General features: G+C 35.7%; 1 protein-coding gene and 1 pseudogene across 2 annotated transcripts in view; one reads left to right on the top strand and one right to left on the bottom strand.

The window, feature by feature from the left end:
* The window catches only part of ANKRD31 (ankyrin repeat domain 31), a gene marked incomplete at its 3' end in the record, with an annotated part of 132,675 nt that overhangs the window by 79,364 nt on the left and 32,146 nt on the right, over positions 1–21,165 (bottom strand). The window contains exons 6-9 of the mRNA XM_081053573.1: positions 16,238–16,281; positions 12,748–13,395; positions 4,265–4,527; positions 1,122–1,231 (exon numbers count right to left, since the gene is read on the bottom strand). Of these exons, the coding sequence (XP_080909699.1) occupies positions 1,122–1,231; positions 4,265–4,527; positions 12,748–13,395; positions 16,238–16,281 (1,065 nt within the window). The remainder of the gene's footprint in view (positions 1–1,121; positions 1,232–4,264; positions 4,528–12,747; positions 13,396–16,237; positions 16,282–21,165) is intronic.
* Positions 18,218–19,196, top strand: LOC308499690 (succinate--CoA ligase [ADP-forming] subunit beta, mitochondrial-like; annotated as a pseudogene). The gene has a single exon. The product of its transcript is annotated as a succinate--CoA ligase [ADP-forming] subunit beta, mitochondrial-like (transcript).

Genomic DNA, 21,165 nt, shown 5'->3' with positions numbered 1-21,165 from the left:
CCCTCAGCAGAATTCTTAAACCCTGTTCTTAAAGGTATGGCACATTTCTTATTAGGTATATAAGTAGATACTTCTCTCTCTTCACAACCATTATAAATGGGATCTTCTATTTTCTAACTGGGTAATATTTATATATATGAAAGGTATTTACTTTGTTTTCTTTTGGTTAATGAATTTTAAAAAACTTTTTTATTTGGAAATAATTTCAGACTTACAAAAAAGTTGTAAAACTTTAACATAGGATTCACCCATTGTCAACATTTTGCCACCACTTTAAATCATTCTATAGTCCTCTCTCTCTCTCTCTCTGTCTCCCTCTCTCTCCCTCTCTCTCTCTCTATATATATACACATGTATATATGTATATATGTATATATGTATATATATACATACACATATATATGTATATATGTATACAGAGAGAATTTTTTCTTTTCATTTATATATATACACATATACGTATATCTGTATATATACACACACACACACACACACACACATGCACACAGACATGTACATAAAGAATAACTTGTATACACCATGTCTCATTACTCACTAATACTTGAGTGTGTATTTTCTAAAAGCAAGGATGTTCTTTTACACGATAAATTATTAAATTCAGGGAAATTGAACATTGACACAGTATTATTATTTAATTTATAGTCCATATTTCAATTTTTCCAACTACCCCTCTACTATTTTTTAAGCAGTGTTTCTAGATTCTTATTGTTTCTTTCTGATAGTTTTTAGTTCATTTTTGGATGTTTTATAGGAATAACATCAAAGAATAATAAATTTTACCTTTTCCTTTCCTTCATTTATTCCTCTTGATATGATTTCTTAAAGCCTTAAGTTGATCACACAACAAATAGGTAAGACATCTAAATTTTAAAAGGGTTCTGTAACTATTCTCTCCAAAGTACAAGTATGGAAGAAATACCAGGCAATGAGCCAGAGGTCAGGATCAAGTCCTAGTTATACTACTAATGGGGAAAATTTTAATCTCTCTGAACTTCCTCATTAGTAAAATGAGAAAGTTGAGATAATCTCTAAACCCTTTTCATTACCAGAATTCTATGTTTCTGTAAGTTACGTACTTAAAGAAATAAAATATGCCTCACCATTTTTTCTTGCAAGTTTTCTGTTTTCCCACATCTGTTCTCCACTCTTAAGTCTGGATGAATGCATATTCTTACTTTTATCTTTAATCATTAAAGCAGGATCCTGCATTCTTGAAAAATAAATGAGTTTTTTAAATTACTCTCATGTTCTTCTACAGACATTCACAGAGAATCACATTAAATTTTGACTTAATTTTTAAAAGTCAAAGATATTTTCCTGAGCTGTTGCTAAGCAGCATGGCAGTTTAAATATGGAGATAACTCTTGAGTAGACTGCAGATAAATGTGTGACAGGGATGCCAGTCATTACGGTCTCTTTTCTTTGTGCCACCTGTGGGTTTCTCTCCTACGGGACAGTCACCTACAAGTGTGAGCATATTGAGTCTCTTGCCCCTCACTCTCCAAGTTGATATGCAACTATCCACTCTATTCACTGTCTAAGGAAAAAAGGCAGGCTCTGTGCAAGAAAAAAGGACTTAACATGTGGTATGGCATTGATTAAAAACTGCAAAAATACTGGCATAAAAACTGGCATGTAGATTAATGGAACAGAACAGAGAGCCTGGAAGTAAACCTATGCACGTATGTTCCATTAATTTGTGACAAAGGAGCCAACAATACACAATGGCAAAAAAATACTCTCTTCAATAAATGGTGTTCAGAAAACTAGATAGCCACATGCAAAGGAATGAAACTAGACCACGATTCTACATCATATACAAAAATTAACTCAAAATGGATGAAAGGCTTGAATCTATGATCTGAAACCATAAAACTCATAGGAAAAATCATAGAAGGTAAGCACTTTCACAATGATCTTGGCAACGACTTTTTAGATTTGACATCAAAAGCAAAGATGACAAAAGTAAAAATAAACAAGTTCGACTACATTAAACTAAAAAGCTTCTGCAGAGCAAAGGAAATCATCAACAAAATGAAAAGGCAACCTACCGAATGTAAGAAAATATTTGCAATTCATGTATCTGATAAGGGGTTAATATCCAAAATATATAAAGAACTCATACAACTCAACAACGCAAAATGAATCTGATTAAAAAATGGGAGAAGGACTAAAAAGACATATTTCCAAAAAAGACATCCAAATGGCCAATGGAGGTACATAAAAAGGTGCTCAACATCACTAACCATACAGAAATGCAAATGAAATCCACAATATATCACCTCACACCTGTCAGTACAGGTATTATCAACAAGACACCAAATAACAAGTGTTGCTGAGGATGTGGAAAGGGAACCTTGTGCAATACTGGTAGGATGGTAAATTGATGTGGCCACTATGGAAAACAGTATGGAGGTTTCTCAAAAAATTAAAAATGGGGGGTGGCAGGATGGCTCAGTTGGTTAGAGTGCAAGCTCTCAACAACAAGATTACCAGTTCAATTTCCTCCATGGGAGGGTGGGCTGCGCCCCCTACAACTAGATTGAAAATGGGATGGTGGGCTGCGCCCCCTGCAACTAAAAATTGAAAACGGCAACTGGACTTGGAGCTGAGCTGTGCCCTCCACAACTACATTGAAGGACAATGACTTGGAGCTGATGGGCCCTGGAGAAACACACTGCTCCCCAATAATCCCCAATAAAATGTTTTAAAAAATTAAAAATGGAACTTCCATATGATCCAGAAATTCCACTTCAGGGTAATATCCAAAGCAAACAAAATCACTATCTCGAAAAGATACCTGCATTCCTATGTTCACTGCAGCAGTATTTACAATAGCCAAGACATGAAAACAACCTATGGGTGGATGAATGGATTTTTTTAAAAATGTGGTATATATACAATGTAATATGACAACATGGATGGACCTTTAGGGCATTATGCTAAGTGAAATAAGTCAGACAGAGAAAGACAAATACTGTATGATCTCACTTATATGTGGAATCTAAAAAAAAAAAAAAAAAAAAAAAAAAAAAAAAAAAAAAACCGAACTCTGACTTCTGTTTTTTTCCTGGGTTGAGGAGCTACTTTTACAAAGCAGCAAATGGTGCTGTCTGGGTGGAGCAAAAGAAGTACCAGCAGCTTCAGTGTTAGCTATAGAGCAATGGAGGAGGTAGAAGTAGGGGCAGAAAGAGATGCATGCCATGTGACACAGCGAAAGGAGAAGGATAAGCCTTAGATCATAAGTCAGCTTTCCACTACCACCGATGGCTTTGACAGGGCACCACTTTCTTACTGTATCACCAGCTCGTTAATAGAAGTAAGCAGTCATTACAAGTGATACGAGAGAGAACGTAATTTACATTTTAAGTCGTGGTTTCCTCAGTATTCCTACACTCAAATACATGCCTTTCTAAAACACTTCAAAGGCACAGTTCAGGTCAATACATTAAGGTTTCCTTTTGTCTATAAAAAGGGTGTTTCTCAAAAGTTATGATTTCAGTACCAATTGCACAGACTGCTTTGCTGGGTGAAAATGCAATCCCTTGCTTGAAATGGAGGTGGAAACTTTTCCAACATGAATAATTATTTCCACTGACATTCTGACACAATTTACAGGCAGTGCTGTATTTGAGACTGCTCAGTAAGGGTGGATATGAATAATATTAACTTTTGCAATGCAAAACCATTCAAATTAATTTTATTTATACCATAAAGTTATATTAATAGCATTTTTTTTAAACCCCGAACTCATACAGAGAACAGATCGGTGGTTGCCAGAGGTGGGAGGTAGGGAGTGGTGAAGGTGGTCACAAGGTACAAACTTCCAGTTATAAGATAATAAAATCACAGGGATGTAATATATAGCACAGTGACTACAGTTAACAATACTTCATTGTATGTTTGAAATTTGCTAAGAAAGTAAATCTTAAAAAGTTCTCATCACAAGAAAAAAATTGTAACTGTGTAGTGATGGGCATTAACTAAAACTTATTTTTAAAAAGAAAGAAAAATAGGATTATGCAGAAATAAAACAAATTCCCCATTACTTTGTCTTTAAAATAAAAAGTAAAAAAGTTTTCTGGGTTTAAAAAAAAAGCAACTGCCAAATAAAAGAGCAACAACAAAAAACTAATGTTCTTTACTTAGAGGTAACTGTACACTGACTCTAATATCCCAAGTACAGAACTATCTATAAGGTTTGTAGCATACCTGGAGAGAAAAATATAATTTCGTAGCATACCTGAAATTCTCAGCTGAAGAGTTATTATTTGTTTGATTCTCACAGCCACGTATTTTTGGTAAAATCTTTTCTGCCATATTATACATGTTATCTGTGTTGCTGACTATTTTTATTCTGGATGATCTCCTTAACACACGTGGAGTGTCCTGGTTTGAGCTATTTTCCACTGGATTTGAATTTCCTTTATTATTTAGTGGATCACAAGAAATAGCATTTTGATGAACCAAAGTCTGAAATCCAAATGGATTTGGGTCTTCTAGAGTCTGTAATAAGATATAAAAATATGCACAAAGAATTACAACAATGCAAAAAAAATTAAATCTGAAATAAATTAAGTTTATCTTTTTGGCTGATTACACGAAAATGTCTCTTATAAAAGTACAAAAATCTAGGAATAGGTGATCATAATGAAAAATTGTATAATAATTAACATATAAAGGACAATGCATATTTAAAAGCCTAAGGCAAACAGAGCATAAGTAAAAAATATTTTTACCAATATTTATGCTTAAAATTTTAGGGCCAACAACCTAAGGTTACTCTTTAATTTTACAGGAAATCGATAGCACAGAATGATGAGAAACACATAAAAACAGTAGCGATGTCATACTAGGTCAAATCAGTGTTCTATTCAGCCTAGCATTTTGTTATTTGAGAGCAGCAATAAATGATATTTTGTGGGAAAAGGTATTATATAAACTCCATTACACTGATTTTAAAAGGTTAACAGTACATCATGAATGGCTCTAACTTCCCCTTAACCCATTATAGACTTAGACTTAACTTTCATGATGATATATATTTTTATACGTATCATATAAACTTTTCTTGAACTTATTTATATTCTCAGTTTGAAAAGTTTCTTAAGGTAACAGGGTCCATATTTTTACTACAGTTGAGTAAAAGAATATTTGATATGTTCAAAATCAATCTTTCTACTTTTAAAAAAGTTTTCTTTTTTTCTTGAAGACTTGCTAGGTACATGGTCATTCTATCAACACCATCCATAATTTCCTATACTTTGTTCATATTGCCTCATTTCAGATTAGAATACTGGAATGTTTAATTTAGTCTTCATGCCCTATCCCCGGGATTAGTTTCTCTTTTTCTAAATTTTTAAATTCTATTATGTCTGTTTTGAGATTTTTCTTTAACCAGAATTACATGCAGTATTATTATTCTACATGTGTATGTTGCAACATAACTTCAATATAATGTTATTTAAAACTTCCCAGGTATGTTCATAGGAGTATTTTGGTACTAGCAAAAGGAAAAAAAGATCACCTAATTAACCATCATTAGTGAATCAGTCAAATAAATTACACACACACACACACACACACACACACACACACACACTCACATACTCACACACACACAGCCATACTACTGTTCACCAAGTGAAAATATTTAAGTATTGAAAATATCGAGGAGGAGGTCCAAGATGACGGATTAGGTAAACACTATGCCCACAGCCTGCCAAGATCACATCAAAATTAAAACTAAATTACAGAACAATCAACCTGGAAAATCATCTGAAGACTAGCAAAACAGAACCTTATAACTAATGATATAAAGAAGAGGCCACATCAAGACTGGTAGGAGGGGTGGAGACGCAAAACGGGCTGACCCCAAACTCACAAGTAGTGGTTGAGCACCAGGAGGAAAAGCTTGGTGGCAGAGTTCCCCCCTGAAGAGAGAGGGGTCCCAGCCCCACACTGGGCTTCCCAGCCCAGGGGTCCTGGATTGGGAAGAGGCGTCCCCATAACATCTGGCAGTGAAAAGCAGTGAGGACACTATCCAACTGACCCAGTAAGATGGAAGGTGGCTGGAAACCCAGATGTCCTCTTAAACAGCCTGCACATAGGCTCACTTGCTTGCAAACACTCACCTGGGCTCTGGTGAAGGGACGGCAACTTGAGAGGTGCCAGAGACATAGGGGAAAAGACTAAGTTGTGTGACTTTGGGGTGAGTGTGAGAGGGACAGCAGCCATTGTCTATGTGTGGAGTCTTCCTCATATATAGTCTACAGGAGGGTGCCACCTTTTCTATGTTGAACCCTTCCCTAAAGGGACAAATCTGAGAGCACGTTCGTTTGGTAAAATCCGTATGTGTGTACCACCTTGGTGATGCCATGGGTCCCCACCCCACCCAGCTAGTGCTGCATAGCCCAGAGCGCTCTTGACTCCTGGGTGGCCAGCCCCACCCCACAAGCTATGGAAGCCATTTATACCTGTGCACAACCAGTCAGCACGGGAGTCATTCCCACCCACTAATGTACTGAAAACAATCAAGGCTCAACTACAACAGGAGAATACACAGAACACACACAAGGAACATTCCCAGAACTCATGCACAGGTGATCGGGGAGACTGTGCCACTGAACCACAGAGGACACATACTATATAAGGCCACACACATTATAAGGCCCCAGAGCGACAACCAGAATCAGGAAGCAAAAACATATCTGAAATAAAAGAACAGGAGAAATCCCAAGTAATAGAACTAAATGAAATGGAAGCAACCAACATACCAGAGATAGAGTTTAAAATACTGGTTATAAGAATGTTTAAGGAACTTAGTGAGAACTTAAACAAAGAGACAGAAAGCATAAAGAAGGACACAGAAACCATAAAAAAAAGTCAGAAACAAAGAATATAATAACTGAAGAAATACACTAGATGGAATCAACAGCAGATTAGATGAAGCATAAGATCAAATCAGCAATTTAGAAGACAAGGTAGCAGAAAACACTCATTTGGAACAACAACAACAAGTAAAAAAAACAAAGATAGTTTAAGACATCTTTAGGACATCAAGCATAACAACATTTACATCATAGGAGTATCAGAAAGAGAACAGAAGGAGCAAGGGATTGAGAACCAATCTGAAGAAATAATGACTGAAAACTTTTTTAACCTGGTGAAGGATATAGACATACAAGCCCAGGGAGCACAGAGAGTCCCAAACAAGATGAACCCAAACAGGCCCATACCAAGACACATCATATTAAAATTCCAAAAGTTAAAGACAAAGAGAGAATCCTAAAAGCAGCAAGAGAAAGATAACTCGTTACTTACAAGGGAGCTCCCATAAGACTGTCAGCTGATTTCTCAACAGAAATTTTGCAAGCCAGAAGGGGCTGGCAGGGAATATTCAAAGTGGTAAAAAACAAGAGCCTACAACCAAGATTACTCTACCCAGTAAGGCTATCATTTAAAATTGAAGGAGAGATAAAGAGCTTCCCAGACAAGAAAAAGCTAAAGGAAATCATTACCACCAAGCCACTACTACAAGAAATGTTAAAAGGACTTCTTTAAGAAGAAGAATGGGGGGAAACAAATAAACAAAAGAAGATCAAATATATGAATAAAATGGCAATAATGGTACCTATCAATAATCACTTTAAATGTAAATGGATTAAATGTTCCAATCAAAATACAGAGGGTAGCTGAATGACAAGAAAACAGGACCCATGCATATGCTGTCTACAACAGATCCACCTTAGATCAAAAGACACATATGGACTAAAAGTAAAGGGATGGAAAAAAGATATTTCATGCAAATGGAAATGAGAAAATAGCTGGGGTAGCAGTATTTATATTGGACAAAATAGACTTTAAAATGAAGACTATAATAAGAAAGATGAAGGACATTACATAAGATAAAGGGATCAATCCAACAAGACGACATAACCCTAGTAAACTTCTATGCACTCAACACAGGAGCACCTAAATATGTAAAACAAATACTGACCGACACAAAGGCAAAGATCAACAATAACACAATCACAGTAGGGGACTTTAACACCAACTCTGCCAATGGACAGATCTTCCAAACAGAAAATCAACAAGAAAACAGCAGCCTTAAATGACACATAACAGGAGGATTTAACTGATATTTTTAGAGCATTTCACCTCAAAGCAGCAGAATATACATTCTTTTCAAGTGCATATGGAACATTTTCCAAGATAGACTACATGTTAGGCCACAAAACAAATCTCAGTGATTTTAAGAAGACTGAAATCATATCAAGCAATTTCTCTGACCACCATGGTATGAAACTAGAAATAAATTACAAGAAAAAAACTGAAAAATGCACAAACAGTTGGAGGCTAAATAATATGCTAATAATAATAAATGGGTCAACAATGAGATCAAGGAAGAAATCAAAGGATGCCTTGAGACAAACAAAAATGAAAACACAATGACCCAAAATCTACAGGACATGGTGAAAGCAGTCCTAAGAGGGAAATTGACAGCAATGCAAGCCTACCTCAAGAAACAAGAAAAATCTCAAATCAACAGTCTAACTTTATACCTAAGGGAAATGGAAAAAGAACAGCAAACAAAACCCAAAGTGAGTACAAAAAGGAAATAATAAATATATGAGCAGAAATAGATAAAAGAGAGTCTTAAAAAAAAATACAAAAGATCAATGAAAACAAGAGCTGGTTTTTTGAAAAGATAAACAAAACTGAAAAACCTTTAACCAGACTCATCAAGAAAAAAAGAGAGCGGACCCAAACAAAATCAGAAATGAAAGAAGAGAAGTGACAATGGACGCCATAGAAATAAAAAAATTAAAAAATTTAAGAAAATACTATGAGCTATTATACACCAACAAATTGGACAATCTGGAAATAATGGATAAATTTCTAGAGGCATACAATATTGCAAGCTGAATACAGAAGAAATGGAAAATCTGAACCAATTATTACTAATGAAATTAAATTGGTTATCAACAAACCCTTAACAAACAAAAGACTTGAACCAGATAGCTTTACAGCTGAATTTTACCAAACATTCAAAGAAGAATTAACACCTATCTTTCTCAAAATACTTGCAAAAAATTCAAGAGGAGGAAAAGCTCCCAAGCTCATTTTATGAAGCAAGTACTACCCTTAATCCAAAACCGAAGACATTACAAAAAAACTATAGGCTGATATCCCCAATGAACATAGATGTAAAAATCCTCAACAAAATATTAGCAAACCAAATTCAGCAATACATTAAAAGATCATACACCAAAATCAAATAGGATTCATTCCTGATATGCAAGGTTGGTTCGATATCTCTGCAAATCAATTAATGTAATACACCACATAAACAAAATGGAAAACAAGAGTCATATGGTCATATCAGTAGATGCAGAAAAAGCATCTGACAAAATCTAGCATCCATTTATGATAGAAACTCTCCGTCAAGTGGGAATAGAGGGAACATCTCTCAACATAATAAAGGCCATATATGACATACCCACAGCTAATATCATACTCAGTGGGAAAAAGGTAAAAGCATTGTCCTTAAGATCAGGAACAAGATGAGGATGTCCACTTTCACAACTTTTATTCAACATAGTCCTGGAAGTCCTAGCTGCAGCAATCAGACAAGAGAAAGAAATAAAAGGCATCCAAATGAGAAAGGAAAAAGTAAAACTGTCATTATTTGTAGATGACATGATACTAAATGTAAGAATCTCAAAATTCCACCAAAAACTATTAGAACTGATAAATGAATTCAGTAAAATAGTAGGATACAAAATTAATACTCAGAAGTCAGTTGTATTTTTATACACCAATAACAAGCTATCAGAAAGAGAAATTAAGAAAGCAATTCCACTCATAATTGCATCAAAAAAATAAAATACTTAGGAATAAATTTAACCAAGGAAGTAAAAGACCTGCACTCAGAAAATTATAAGACATTGAAGAGAGAAATTAAAGAAGATACAAATAAATGGAAACATATACCATGCTCATGGATAGGAAGAATACAGTTAAAATGTTCATACTACCCAAAGCAATCTATAGATTCAATGTAATCCCTATCAAAACACCAGTGGCATTTTTTCACAGAACTAGCATAAATAATCCTAAAATTTATATGGAACCGTAAAAGACCCTGAACAGCCAAGGCAATCCTGAGAAAAAAGAACAAAGCTGGAGGTATCATGCTACTTGATATCAATTATGCTACAAGGCCACAGTAATCAAAACAGCATGGTATGGGCATAAAAACAGACATAAAGATCAATGGGACAAAACAGAGAGCCCAGAAATAAACCCATGCCTATATGGTCATTTCATCTATGACAAAGGAAGCAAGAATATGCACTGGGGTAAAGATAGTTTATTCAATCAATGATGCTGAGAGAAGCAGACAGACACATACAAAGAACTGAAACTGGACCACCTTCTTACCCATATACAAGAATAAATTCACAATTGATTAAATACTTAAGTGCAAGACCTGAAGCCATAAAACTCCTAGAAGAAAATATGGGAAATAAACTCTCAGACATTACCCTTAATATTTTTACTGATGTCTCCTTGGGCAAGGGAAACAGAAGAAAAAATAAACAAATGGAACTACATCAAACTAAAAAATTTTGGCACAGCAAAGGAAACAATCAACAAAACAAGAAGACATCTACTGAATGGGAGAAGATATTTAGCAATGATACATCTAATTATGGGTTAATATCTAAAATTTAAAATAAATTCACACAACTCAACACCAAAAAACAAACATTCCAATTAAAAAATGGGCAGAGGAACTGAATAGACATTTCTCCAAAGAAGACATACAGGTGGCCAACAGACATATGAAAAGATGCTCAACATCACTAATCATCACAGAAATGCAAATAAAAACCACAATGAGATTCACCTCACACCTATCAGAATGGTCATCTTAAATAAGTCAAACAAATGTTGGCAAGATGTGGAGAAAAGGGAACATTTGTATACTGTTGGTAGGAATGCAAATAGGTGTAGCCACTGTGGAAAACAGTATGGAGGTTCCTCAAAATATTAAAAATAGAACTTCCTCATGACCCAGCAATTCCACTCCTGGGTATTTATCCAAAGAAATCCAAAACACTAATTCAGAAAGATATATGCACCCCTATGTTTACTGGAGTGCTATTCACAACAGCCAAGTATGGAAACAACCAAAATGCACATCAATAGATAATTGGATAAAGAAATTGTGGTACATATATATAATGGAGTATTACCTCTGCCAGAACAAAAAATAAAATCTTACCATTTGCAACAATATGGATGGATATAGAGGGTATAAGTTTAAGTGAAATAAGCAGACTTAGAAAGACAAATACCACATGATCTCATTTATATGTGGAATATAAAGAACAGAAGAACCGAACAAACAAAACAGACTCAGTTACAGAGAACAAACAGATGGTTGCTAGAAGGGAGGTGAGTTGGAGGGATGGGTGAGAAAGATGAAGGGATTAGGAAGTACAAATTGGGAGTTACAAAACAGTCACGGGGATGTGAAATAACGGTATGGGAAATATTATTGTAAAAACTATGCATAATGTCAGATGGGTATTAAACTTAACAGGGGGAACACTTCATAAATTATATAAATGTCTAACCACTATGCTGTACACCTGAAACTAGTATCAAATAATATTGAATGTCAACTATAATTAAAAATATATATAGTCAAAGAATGTACAATATAGGAAATATAGTTAATGGTATTGTAATAACTATGGACAGTTTTAGATGGGTAGTAGACTTTGGGTTATCACTCTGTGAGGTGTGTAAATGTCCAATCACTATGTTGTGTTGTATACCTGAAATTAATAATAAAATAAATTTCAAACTGTTTTTTAAAATATATTTAAGTAGTGTTACATTTGCTGACACCGAAAGATAACCAAAACGTATTATCAAATTTAAAAAACAAATTGCAAAGCACTGTATATAACCCCATTTATATAAGATAAACTTACATAGAATATGCATACACACCAAACTGTTAACAGTGATTATCTCCAGAACACGGAGTTGTGGGAGACTTTTTCTTACTGTATTATTATGCATTGCTGTAATGTTTGAATTTTCTTATAATGAGGGTATTATTACTATTTTAATCAGGAAAAAATATTTTTTTAAATTGTCAACATGAAAATAAAACTTGGCAAGTGGCAAAACACGGCAGGGTCTCTAGGCGTAATACTAAGGAATTCTAAACCCCAGAAACTATGCCACCTGACAGTATCCTCAGACACAGAATGCAAAGTTCTGCTAAAGCCAGGCATCATTTTCCCCTCTTCTAGCTGCCCAATCTCGTCCACATTTATTTCTACTTGAACATAGAAATATGTCCAAGTAGAAATAAATGTGGGGTATCTACTGTGTGCCCAGGTAAACATAGTGACTTTCTGAGAGAATAGGGAAAATTCTGGTGAAGTATTCTTTACTTCCTGTATATAAGCAATCTAATAATATGTCTTCGCAGGTCTTCTGGGGACAAACTTAACTATTTTAACTTTTACCCCCTTGAAAACTCTACCCCGGGAACTTCTAAAAAGATCACTGTATGCTTCAAAGTCAAAAACTATCTTCTGAGTGTTGATATTTGGCGGAAGAAGGTTTGAATTTAAAATAAAGTATATGAGAAATGAAGGTCACTACAAAAGGCAAAAATCATAGACTCATGCTTACTTGCTGTACTGAAAGATGCTTGTCCTGCAGCTCAGCTAATGTGGAATCTTGTTCAAATGGTGGAGTAGAACAAAGAGACTCAAAATTCACCTCCGTGCTTCGTGTACAATCTTCATCAGTCTGAGGCATGTTAGGCTTTATTCCTAAACATTCATTTCCAGCACTGAGAATGCTGCCTCTCTCTCTTCCGTGACAGAAGGGTCCCACCTTGGCTTCTGACAATGTATTTAGGGCTGCTAACAACTCAGCTGGCAATGCATCATCCTTTGTGTTTTCTAGTAAGTCGTTGTGGTATGTTAAAGGTATTGATATGGAATTTGGAGAATTGCTCAATGGGTTCATAAACTCTCTAGGTTCAAAATCAGTCATTATTTCAAACACTCCTTCTTCTTGGGTGACTTCTGGTGGTGTTAGTAACTTTTCTAAGGCAGACACAAAAGTTTCAAGAGAGCTTTCTTCATCCTTGGTTTCTTCGGAAGTCATCATCAACGTGACTTCCTTTTCAGACTCAGAAAATGTACTTGGTGCTGCTAAGATCTTCTGTGGCTCTATTAACAATTTCTCCTTTACAGCAACCATATGAGATACTTTAATGGCAGAAGCCGAGAGAAGGCTAATTTCAGGAGCATCTCTGTCTGCACTTAGTTCCTGTGTGTCCCAAAAAAGAAATTGCATCAGTACGACATATACAAAATAGTGTTTCAAGTGAAAACGCTATAGTTTTTCAGTTTATCGTGTTGGTAAGTTACCACCAAAAAGTTTTATCAACTTTCCTCCCCTTCCATAAATAAAAATACTCTTTACTACTTTTCTATATCAAATCACTAATAACTCTGAACTCATAGTTAAACATTTAATAGTGGACAAAGGGTAAAATTGGCTGGACCATAATTACACACGGCAAATTATCTGTTCAGCTAAATTAAGCTAAATTAACTGTATTAAAAGAAGCAGCAAAGATGGCATGGATAGTTAAATTAATAGATTATCTCAAAATTCCACTGCAGTTAATGATTGTCAAAAACTTTGTCAAAAATCTACTGAATTTTTAAAAAATTATTAACCAGGAATAAAATCGCATAGTTTCACCTTCTTTTTATTCCCCACCTCTGGATGAGTATGTAAATGTTGTAAGAGACTGTTAGCATGAGAACTGCTATCTTAAGGTCAGGGTTAACGGCCCCTGGCTTGAAACACAACCTAAGTGTAAACACAACCTGACTGTAAATTCCAAGATGTGGGCAGTGACAGAGAGGAGACAAGCAGCCCTGTAGCTTATCTTATACTCTTTGAAGCTGTGTAAGTCCTGCAGTTTATCATATACTCCTTAAAGCTATGTAAGTCCTGTAGTTTAATTACTGTGTTCCTTGAAAATGCTATATAAACCCTGAGTTTTAAGTGTTTGGGGTCCTTGTTGAAACCCGCTGCGTCGGGCAGATATTCGGACCCCAGCTGGCTGGAAATAAACCTCGCTGTGTGACTTGCATTATCGTGTGACTTCTGTTCACTTGAGGAGGGATTGACTCCGGACCCTAACAATGTGAAATAAAAAGCTAAAGACAGGAGGTCAGAGTGAAAAGGAGGAGAAATGACACAGCTCTATGCAAATATTACGAGTCCGGGCTATAAATAAACGGTTCTGGGTTATGGTTGTTTTAAACAAAAAACACAAAACTTGTATTTCTAAATGACTATTATTTTTCAAAGACATCATCTTAATAGGCTATGCCTGTTCCCACGTTTACACTGATCAAAATGTTATTAGACTTCCTCTTTTGAAATTGCTTTCAAAATCTATTTATAAGCCATTCAAAGAAACCACTCTCAATCCTTTAAAGGCACTGAACTATTTTCAACATTAAAAACTGTTAATTTGTTTGACTTTAAATAACAGAATGGGTTTCAATGACTTCGGGCTTTTTCTAAAAATGCAATCAACCTTCCATTGACACACCACTCTGATAGAATGCACTGTAATTTGTAGGCCCTCTAATATTCTGATTTGATTTGAATAAGAGAAGTGAAAACTATTTTATTCTTCCTTTCCTCATTTCCTACCACCCACCATTTATCTTCTCTATATATAACATACAATGCTTAAGAAGACATATTTATTTAACAGTAATACAAACTATAATTTGCTTTGAAAGATAAAAAGAATTTAGAAGGAATTCAGGAACCAGACTCTTTAAGTCAAAATTCAAGTGAAGTCATTATATCTACTGAATTCAAGGCCATAGATGTAATAAAGTATATACATTGTACACTGCCCTAAAGAAACTTAATTTCTAACTGAAGATTGAAGGCATAAATACATAAAACATTAAATAAAGTATAAATAATGTAAAAACAAAACAAAACACTGAATTCAAATGGAACAGCATAAACCACAGAGCCTAGTAAGTTATATGACTAAGTTTTCTAGGGGGGAAAAAGGGAGTCAGTTGAGAGTTTTCATGATTGTTTTTAAAACGTTTGGTTAAAGAAAGGTTTCTTTACCACAAAAATTTTCAGGGCATGTGCATTATAAATCTTTGAGGAGACTTCAGGATACAGTTCTCCAAACTTCTTTGTTCAAAAAATCTCTTTTCTCAAAAGAGCTATTAATGTTATAGCAAGTGATTGGAAAATACTGATATACTAAGTAAATAATGACTGTTCGCGAGGGAGCAATTCCTTTGGTCAAGATCAGCAGTCATGAAACAGAGCCACAGTGGAAAGGGGACTTGAGCCAGAAATTAAAGACTTGTGAAGGAGTGAAAGAAGGGAGAAACACATATTTAAGCACCATTAGGGACCAGACACCATGAAGTATCATTGCTCTTAGTCTTCACAGTAATCCTGTGAAATGGGTATTACTAGTGGTATTTTACACATGTAAATGACACAGTTGCCATTGGAATGCACACCTATGCTGTTTCCCTTGTTTCCTGGTTCCTAAACAAAGGTATGGAGGCAGGAACATGAAAGGTACAGCTGAGATGAAGCAAGGTAGAGGTATGGTAGGGTTGGCCTAGGAAGGTCCTTGATTGTGAGTCCGTTGTGCACAAAGCCAGTCTTATAGTCCTCTGATTCCCCACACCGCCAAGCAGAAAGCAAAGCCAAAACAAGCCCTCAATATATGATTACTGTTTAGCCACTGGAAGATGGGAAAACAGGATCTAGAAGAAAATATTAAAGTAACTAGGGTAACAGATAAACCAGCAGAAGGTATTTCTACTATATCATCTCAGTGACTAGTTTGATAATAAGTTATAAGCTTCTCCTCTAGACAAAGAATAAGAGACTTATAATGCTGGATAAGAAACACAGATCAAGAAAGAATAAATACTAAAAGGGGTTGTTAGACAAGAATAGATTTCTATCTATTGAAATGATTTAGTTATATTTATGACTGGGGGTAGAGTCCAAATGGGCTTGAGATATTAACCAACATAATTTTTTTAAAAATCTAAATCCATGATTTAAATAATCTGTTATATAGACCAACCTTTTCTGGATGTGGAAAAACTTCAGGATTTTCAGCTATAGGTCCTAGAAAATAACAACATATGTTTACTTTCCAGTTTTATTAAAGCACTAAAAACATGTCCTCTCACTCAGCATTTCTTTCTTAATCATATAACTTGAAATGATTCCCACAGACATTCAAATATTTTATAAACATTATAGCAATTTATTAGTATAAAAGAATCATTATGTTGGCAATGAAGTTATAAAAGAAAAATTTAGGCCCGCCCACTGGCTCAGGTGGTTGGAGCTCCACGCTCCTAACGCCAAGGTCGCAGATTCGATTTCCACATGGCCCAAAGAGCTGGGCCCTCTACAGCTAAGATTGTAAACAACAGCTCTCCCTGGAACCGGGCTGCGGTGAGCTGCCGAGCAGCCGGAGGTCTGCATGGGCTGCTGTGTGCTGCCATGGGCTACTGTGTGCTGTTGTGAGCTGCCGTGTGCTGCCACGGGCTACCATGTGCTGCCATGAGCTGCTGGCAGCCATCGTGAGCAGCCGGCAGCCGGAGTGAGCTGCTGTGAGCGGCCAAACAACGACTGGTGACCAACTGCCTCAGCTGGGGGGAGCACAAGGCTTATAACACCACCATGGGCCAGGGAGCTGTGTCCTACACAACTAGACTGAGAAACAAAGGCTTAAACTGGAGTGGGAAGGGGTAGGGGGGCGGCGGAAGAAAGGGGGGGAAAGAAAAATTTTCCATTTCTCAAAAAACTATTTTATATGAAACCAAGTAAAATTATAATTATTTGGAATTAGTTTGGCTGAAAAACCAACCATTCTATTTTGGCTGAGTTATTCTAAGTATTTGTAACTACATGAAGAAAAACGTATCTACTTTCTCAGTATCATTATCTCTTCCATTACAGGTAATGAAATTCATGCTGTCAAGTAAGACATGAAAAGGAATGCCCCATGTGGGAACGAAAGGAGTAAGGAGATTGTCCTAAATGTGATTTCACCTTCACCATCCACTCCTCACCCTGTCATATCTGAGGTGAGCTGGCTGACATCAATTCATACCAAGTTAAGAGAATCAAGAAAAAAGATATTTCTCCTACTCCATTCCTCTTGCCTCCTACCTTCGCCATCAGGCCCAGGCACCCTGACACACTTAGGCAGGAATTCAGGGCTCACTGGCTTTTCAAGCATATGTTGAGTCCTTCTTCTGGTTTCTTTTAATTAGGCAATATCTAGAGCCAGAGTATAAGCAACTGATTATCTGCTGAAACTCAGACTGCATCCTCACAAGCAAGACAGGATTTTCCAGGGAAAGAAATAAGCATAAATATGCTTACTGAACTTTACATACAGCAAAAACCTACTTTTTTTTTGGCTCTACCTTTGCCATTTGATGATGAAAAGCTATGAAAATCAACTAGGAAGGTTTATACCATGGCATTCCATTCCCTCATGGGATGATGAGCAAAAAGTAATAGGAATAAATCATTTCTTATTCTTGCATTAGACTCCTCTGTGCTAAGCAATAATGATATATTACACTATATCCTATTTAAAGTTTATGTATCTGGTTGCTTAAAATGTAATACCAATTAAAGAACATTTGACAACAATAGATACAGTGGCTGTTGGCCACCACCACCCTTAGAAGCCACCCGCCCAAGCACTGCTGCAGGCCGCTGCCCAGGTCCTGGGAAGTTCTGTATTGTTTAACAACCACGGACTCCCAAGTACAGCAGCAACAAAGGAATCTCTCACTACATGAACACATGAGTATGGAATTACTGCAAGAAGCTGGAATAGCCATTCCCAAAGGACATGTGGCTAAATCACCAGATGAAGCTTAGGAAATCGCCAAAAAATTAGGCTCAAAAGATGGTGTGGATAAAGGCACAGAATTCAGCTGGTGGTAGAGAAAAAGGAACATTTGAAAGTGGCCTCAAAGGAAGAGTGAGGATAGTTTTCTCTCCAGAAGAAGTAAAAAAAAGTTGCTTCCTACAAATGATTGGGGAAAAGTTGTTTACCAAGCAATCATGAGTTAAGGGCAGAATTTGCAAACAAGTGAGCAAAGAAGTTATCTCAGGAGAGAATACCGCTTTGCGATAACAATGGAAAGGTCATTTCAAGGTCCCGTATTAACAGGAAGTCCTCAAAGTGGTGCCACCATTGAAGACGTTGCTGCAGAGCCTGAGGCCACAGTTAAAGAACCTAGTGATATTGTAGAAGGCATCGAAAAAGAACAAGCTGTCTGGCTTGCACAGAAGATGGGATTTCTACTTAATGTTGTAGATTCTGTGGCAGAAAGCATGGTAAAGCTTTGCAACCTATTTCTGAAATACGTTGCAACCATGGTAGAAATAAACCCAACGATAAAGGATTCAGATGGAGCTGTGCTGGGTATGAATGCAAAGATACATTTTAATTCTAATTCTGCTTATCGCCAGGAAAAGATGTTTGACCTACAGAACTGCACTCAGGAAGATGAAAGAGACAAAGACGCCGCTAAGGCAGATCTCAACTACACTGGCCTAGATGGGAGAATAGACTGCCTAGTAAATGGTGCTGGTTTGGCTATGGCCACAGCGGATATAATAAAACTTTATGGAAGGACTCAGCTAACGTTCTTGATGTTGGTGGTGGTGCCACAGTCCATCAAGTAACAGGAGCATTTAAGTTTATCACTTCATATTAAAAGGTGCTGGCTATTCTGGTCAACATTTTTGGAAGAATCGTGGGGTATGATGTTATTGCACAGGGTACAGTTATAGCGGTAAAGGATTTGGAAATTAAAATACCTATTGTGGTACAGTTACAAGGTACTTGAGTTGATGATGCCAAGGTACTGATAATGGACAACGGAGTTAAAATTCTTCCTTGTGATGACTTGGACGAAGCTGCTAAAATGATTGGAAAGCGCTCTGAAAGAGTGACCTTAGCCAAGTAAGCCCAGGTGGATGTGAAATTTCAGTTGCCAATCTGACCTGAGAACCTAGTGGATGGCTGAAGGTGTTAAATGTACTGTAATTGTTAAAAATACTGTGTTATGTATTTTTATTGTTCTTTTTCTAGTTAGTGTTTAATGACTGTAAATGCCATTCAGGCACAAAAACTCTTAAAAGCATTTGCTCTGCATTTAATTCAAGTTTTGAGAATAGGCTGTTTGTATAAAGAATGTGTAATACAGTTATCTAGTTTCTTTTCTTGCAACCTTCTCGTTTACTTCTACAGGATGTCACTTGCAATATGCCAGTTTATTATTGTTGGGTACAACATTCTTCATTGATATGAGTTCTATGAATAAAATAAATATGAAGATAAAGCTTTATTATTAGTATTAGAAATCTGTTGTATCTAATAACTAGCTTCATTAGTAGAACAATGTATTAAAACAATATTTTATAGAAGTGTTTACTTCAACACCAAATACCTAACTAATTATACCAATCATTATTTATAAACAGAGGTTTCAAACACTCCCCAGAATATTTCTTCAAGTATTTCAGTGCCGTAACTTGTTAATTATTTCAACATTGTTTTAATCATTACAAAACACTGATAACTACAAGTCTTCATGATCCTGTGGTATTGAGAAGAACCTATAGGTTTCTATCAAGTAAAGGTGTATTTACTAAGGACTTAGCAGCAAAATTAACAATGTCAATTTAAGTTAATAAAAATCTCCTAATGTGAAAAAAATTGATACATCTTCAATTATCTCTGCAAGGAGATTTTTGTTGTTAATAAACTCTCAAGTCCTTAGGGAGTTAGAGTTCAAAAACAGAGAAAAAGATTCTACCCTCTTCCTCCTCTTCTGAATTGTAAAGAAAGAATCCACAAAGACATCTTCTATGTTTTTAACCACCTCATCATCAAAATGATCATTCTTTTGTGCCAACAGTTACTATTTTTAAAACTTGATAAATAAAATGTATTACAGTAATTTGATTGCTATATTAAAAACACACTTAGGAAGAATTCTCATTTTTCTAGCTTCAAAATTTACTTACAACAATTTTTACAAATAAAAACTTTTTTTCTTGAATTCTTATCTCTCCTTTAGTAAATTATCAAAATATCTTGTACATTTTCTACTTATCACATGAAAGAGATAAAATGTAATGTATGAGAAATAATTCTAAAGTGCCAAATGAAAATAAAATGCTCAGAAGAGCTAAATTTTAACTCATAAACAAACTATTTTAAGGTTAATGTTACCATATTTAATAAAGATCATTTACTTATTTTGAACATTCTTCAATTTGGTTAGAATTATTCTTTGAATTGGAAGGGAGAGGACAAGATTGTATTAGAACAGAGTCCGCTATACTAGTTAACAACTAGACAGTTTCCTTATATATAATTTAACCTATAGATTAGGATGATAATAAAATGAGCTTCTTGTTCTGAACACTCTGAAGGGAGTAAAGGCAAGAGGGAGCTGCAATGAATTGCCAGAAGGGAAGGGAATTACCAATTCTATGGGTCGCTAATCACAGAAGCTTCCTGGCGACAAGAAATACCACAAAGTTATAATTCTGGTATCCACAGCACTTTTAAAGGAACAACCAGTAAAAGACTTGTGACTCAGAAGTTCAATGATGGTGGTGGCACATGCAGAGATACCAACAGCATCATAAGGCATTAACGGCTCTCAGAAGGCCAAATCGGTGAGAGGTTGGAAGTGTGGGAAATTCAGGACATAGGGGTAGCCTGTTTGTCTATAAATACTGGAATTGAGCATGAGAAAAATGAGAATAGATCTTTTGTCTAACTATTGCTGACATCTGTTATCACGGTCAAAACCCAAAAGAGAAAAAGGAATGCCCAAGGCATACTATTACCCATGACACCTCTCTCTCAAATTGTTCAAGTCATACTTACAAAAAAAAGACTTCAACCACTAAGATGGTACCTCTATAGCTTTACGACTGTTTCAGTCTATAAACTGT

This window comes from Rhinolophus hipposideros (genome assembly GCF_964194185.1).
Source record: "Rhinolophus hipposideros genome assembly, chromosome: 7".
Classification (NCBI taxonomy): Eukaryota; Metazoa; Chordata; class Mammalia; order Chiroptera; family Rhinolophidae; genus Rhinolophus; species Rhinolophus hipposideros.
Note: the sequence above shows the minus strand (reverse complement) of the source record. Positions and strands in the feature narration are given on the sequence as shown.